This window comes from Macrobrachium nipponense, chromosome 3 (genome assembly GCF_015104395.2).
Source record: "Macrobrachium nipponense isolate FS-2020 chromosome 3, ASM1510439v2, whole genome shotgun sequence".
In the NCBI taxonomy this organism is placed as follows: domain Eukaryota; kingdom Metazoa; phylum Arthropoda; class Malacostraca; order Decapoda; family Palaemonidae; genus Macrobrachium; species Macrobrachium nipponense.
In genome coordinates, this window is record NC_087202.1 from 6343006 (window position 1) to 6347854 (window position 4849).

A 4849-nucleotide genomic window follows, 5' to 3' on the forward strand; every position below is an offset into this window, starting at 1 on the left:
ATGTGCAGTCTCGAGAAGAGGGTCTTTAACAAGATGCCTTGCCCTTCCCAAGACTACCTATGTAAAGATCTCAACTTCCATACTAGTGACTCTATAGATATTTAACATCTCGAAGGACCTCTGAATGAATTGCTCCATATGAAGGGAAATTTTGAACGAACTCACAAGACTTCCACAGATCTGGAGGCTAAAGTTTGAAATCAGTTTATGAAGAAGCTGAAGAGAAACACCAATGTGGTACCAAAGGTGGAAAAAATGTGTCAGAGGAATAGGTATGAAAGTTGAAAAGACGGAGTATATCCAAGGGTTTTATTAAGACAACAGACTTTTTTTATTTACTGATGTTTTGATTGACTGATTGATTGAATATACAATTTAGGCCAAAGGCCAAGCACTGGGACCTATGAGGTCATTCAGCGCTGTAAAGGAAATTGACAGTAAAAGGTTTGAAAGATGCAAAAGGAAGAAGACCTCAAAGCAGTTGCACTATGAATCAATTGTTGGGAGAGGGTGGAAAGTAATGGAAGAAAGAATATGAGGGAGGTACAATAAAAGGAAAGAAAGGATTTGCAGCTAGGGGCCAAAGGCACGCTGCAAAGAACCTTAAGTAATGCCTACAGTGCTCCGCATGAGGTGCACTGATGAAACCACCCCTCTACAAGGTTTACTGATGTTAATAATGGCTTTAGAAATGAACAAAGAAACTAATGGCAGTTGAGCACGTCGAACTGATACTAAACGAGAGAGAGAGAGAGAGAGAGAGAGAGAGAGAGAGAGAGAGAGAGAGAGAGAGAGAGAGAGAGAAAGGAAGCGCGTTCATGCGCATTTGTACGACATACCATACATCTCATAATGAAATCCAGCTCTCATTTCCTCCGTGGAAATGGATTGTAATATAAATAAGTAATTCTGTTTTGAATAGTTCGGGAAAAAGATTTAGACAATTGTCCAAATGCCAGTTAACTACTTGTTCCCCATTTATCGATCAGGAACGAAGGTTTCGGGGGTCACGTCACAGCAACGAGAGTTATGGTCGGCAGTGAGAAGGTGTCTGTCTTCAAGGAAGGTCACTGATACGTTTAGAAGATACATTATTGGATCCGGTGTTTCGCCGTTGAGTTGGAGCAAATAATTCCGTTCCCATCTGATGGTTGTGGCTGTATGAGAAGCAGCGTTGGCCCTCTCGAGTTACGTTGGTGTGGCCTGTTTAGATGTGGGAATATCAGAATTGTGGCTTCATTCCTGGATTGTGATTTCCAGGCGTATCTTCGTATCGGTGGCTGAAGAAGAACCTCTCGCTCAAGAAATGGTTTTCAAATACTCCCTATTCACTCGGAGACCTCTAGAACTGCTTGTTTGAACGTCAGCTAAGTTTTGTTTTATTATATTTATTAATTATTTTTCCATGAATATTATCTGAGCTCTTAGATACCGGTCGTATCTGCAAGTTTTTGTTATTTAAGCATCATAAAAGTGCTTTGAAGTGTTGTTTTGTGTGTAATTCTCCTCCTCATAATTAAACCTGTTTTTAAATATGTGCTTGCGGTAGTTCATGATGTGGACATCGTAACATATTTGGGGGCCTGTCCGGGAGCAGTGAATTTCAATTTGAACAAAACAGGTTTAAATGAGGAGTTTGTTTAATTGTTGTAGGTTTGAGTGAGGTCATTTAGTTGTTTTATAGCCATTGTAACCAATCATGTCTGAGTCTGAAACAGAGTATTTAGAAAGTGACTTTGACGTAAAGAAATTTCTGTCGTCCTTACCGGGGGTTGCAGCTTTTCAAAGTCTGTGTAAACGAGAACTTATGTTAATTGCTAATTATCTAGACATAGGTTTTACTACGGATATGAAAAAGGATGATTTGATAAAGGGTTTGATAGGACACTTGGGTATTGTAGAGGAGAAGGCAGAAGTTTCAAGGGTAAAGGAAAGTGATAGCATAGAAGCTTTGAAACTTAGAATAAAGCTGAAGGAGTTAGACATAGCTGCTGAACGTGAGAGAGTAGCTGCTGAACGTGAAAGAGTAGCTGCTGAACGTGTAAGAGCGGAAGAAAGGGAGAGAGAGAGGAAACTTGAGCGTGAAAGAATGGAACAGGAACTGAAGTTAGAGGAAATTAAGGTAAGACACAGACAAGGTAGTGGAGATTTTGATGTAGCTAAATACATGAAGATGGTTCCCCCTTTTGATGAAAATGAAGTAACTAATTATTTTATAACTTTTGAGAAAGTAGCGAAAGGAATGGGCTGGCCTAAGACTTCATGGTCTATATTATTACAATGTGCATTGAAAGGTAGGGCTCAAGGGGTATTTTCTAGTTTGTCTGAGGAGACTTGTGGTAATTATGACGAATTGAAAAAGTGTATTCTCAAAGCATATGAATTAGTGCCAGAGGCTTACAGGTTGAAATTTCGTAGGCTTTTTAAGACAGGAGATCAGACATGTGTAGATTTTGCTCGTATAAAAGCTAAATTGCTTGACGATTGGTTGAGATCTAAAGAAATCTGTGATTTTAAAGGGTTTAAACAACTAATATTGTTAGAAGAGTTTAAGAATTGTTTATCTAAGGATTTGAAGGTACACTTAGAGGAGCTTCAGGTTGAGAGTTTAGAGAAAGCTGCCATTATGGCTGACGAGTACTCACTGACGCACAAAATTTTTGAAGGGAAAAATTTGCTTAGGGGTAGAAGCAGCAAAGAGGGTTTTCAGGAATTGAAAAGTGGTAAAGAGTAAAACTGAAAACGCAAGTGATTTGGATGTGTTGTAGCTCCAGTATTGAAAGGTAATAGTTTGCCTAGTGGGCAGAGGATGCCAATTAAGTGTTTTAACTGTGGTAAACTGGGCCATAGAAAGGCCGACTGTTGGTCCTTAAGGGACGGTAATAGAGAGCATAAACCAGTTGCTTTGGTAAGCAGGGTAAGTGCTGATAGAGAGATTAGTGCATTAAGTGAGGGTGGGAAAAGCCCTGGGTTCTCCGATTTGGAGAGATATAAGTCATTTGTGTCTTATGGTAGTGTAGCTACAGAAAGTGGTAAGGGCAGAAGAGGATTAGTTATTCTCAGAGATACAGGGGCCCTACAGTCATTGATTTTGAAAAGGGCATTGCCTGAAGGTTTAGAGTTTGAGGATAAGGAAAAGGTTTTGATTAAGAGTTTTCCAAAAGAAATAATCTCTTGTCCGTATGAGACTGTGGTTCTGGAGTCTGATTATGCAACGGGTCCGGTTAGGGTTGCCGTTGTGGAAGAAATTCCTGTAGAGGGAGTAGATTTAATATTGGCCAACGATATTGGTGGTAATAGGGTTTTAAGTAACCCACGGTTACTTAGCTATCCTCAGTTTTGTGCAAGCATGGAGAGCTTGGAAGGAGAATTTCCTGGTATTTTTCCCGTGTGTGCTATTACACGGTCAATGCGGAAATTGGAAGCTAGTAGGGATTCTAAGATTGACTTCTCGAAGTTTTTTCTGGGAAAATTTGGTGATTGTTCTGAACAAGGTAAGGTTTTAGCTGTATCTAGAGAGAAATTCATAAAGGATCAGGAAAATGACCTAGAGCTAGCAGAGATAGCTGCAAAGGCTTTTTCAGATAAGGAAATTGAGAACATTCCAGTTGGGTATTATGTCGAAAATGGATTATTGATGAGAAAATTTAGAGCCTCTAAGGTTGCTGCCGATGAAGAATGGAAAGTTAATTACCAAATAGTCGTTCCTCCAAATTACAGACCCTCTATTTTACATTTGGCACATCAGAATCCATTTAGTGGCCATTTCGGAGTCAATAAAACTTTTTACAAATTAACTAAACACTTTTATTGGCCTGGGATTCATTCTGATGTTAAAGTATTTTGTAAGACTTGCCATGTGTGTCAAATGATCGGAAAACCGAACCAAAAGTTGACTAAAGCTCCCCTTGAACCCATACCAGCCATGGAAGAACCATTCCATAGGGTAATAGTGGACATTGTTGGCCCATTGCCAAAGTCAAAAGGTGGAAATCAGTATATACTTACGATCATGGACAGATCCACTAGGTATCCTGAGGCCATTCCGTTGCGGAATGTCTGCTCTAAGAATATTGTAAATGGGATGTTACAATTTTTCACTCTGTTTGGATTGCCTAAAGAGGTTCAGTCGGACCAGGGTTCAAATTTCTTGAGCAATATATTTAGACAGGCAATGCAGGAACTAGGAATCAGGCAGGTAACTTCATCAGCGTACCATCCTCAGAGCCAAGGGGCTGTAGAAAGGTACCATCAAACCTTGAAGACCATGTTGAGAAAATTTTGTTTAGAGAACAAAAGCGATTGGGATAAAAGTCTGCCCTTCCTTCTGTTTGCCTCCAGAGAAATCCCTAATGAGTCGTTAGGGTTTTCCCCTTTCGAGTTAGTATTTTGTCATCAGGTTAGAGGACCTTTAAAATTGATTAAAGATCAGTGGATTAATAATGTTGAAGATTCTAATTTGTTGGACTATGTTTCAGATTCCAGGGAAAGAATCAGGAAAACGTGGGACATAGCAAGAGATAACTTAATGGAAGCACAGCAGAAGATGAAAAAATACTACGATTTAGGAGCCAAATAAGTTGACTACAAACCAGGTGATGAGGTATTGGTATTCCTTCCAGTAGCAGGTCAGCCATTACATGCTAAGTTTTCTGGGCCTTACATAATAGAAAAAAAGGAAGGAAATACTGATTATGTTGTTCTTACTCCAGATAGGAGAAGGAAAAAGAGGTTATGACATGTTAATATGTTAAAGCCATATTTTTCAAGGACGCCAAAGCCAGTCTTGTTGAATATAAAGTTAAATAATAATAGTAATCAAGAGAAACTTAAACTTGAGACTGAGGTT

General features: G+C 39.3%; 1 protein-coding gene across 1 annotated transcript; it reads left to right on the forward strand.

Annotated features, from left to right (window-relative positions):
• The first annotated feature begins 2809 nt into the window (after window positions 1–2809).
• On the forward strand, window positions 2810–4579 carry LOC135222130 (uncharacterized). The gene has a single exon (XM_064260298.1). The coding sequence runs from the start codon at window positions 2810–2812 to the stop codon at window positions 4577–4579; it is 1770 nt and encodes a 589-aa protein (XP_064116368.1).
• The last annotated feature ends 270 nt before the right edge of the window (window positions 4580–4849 follow it).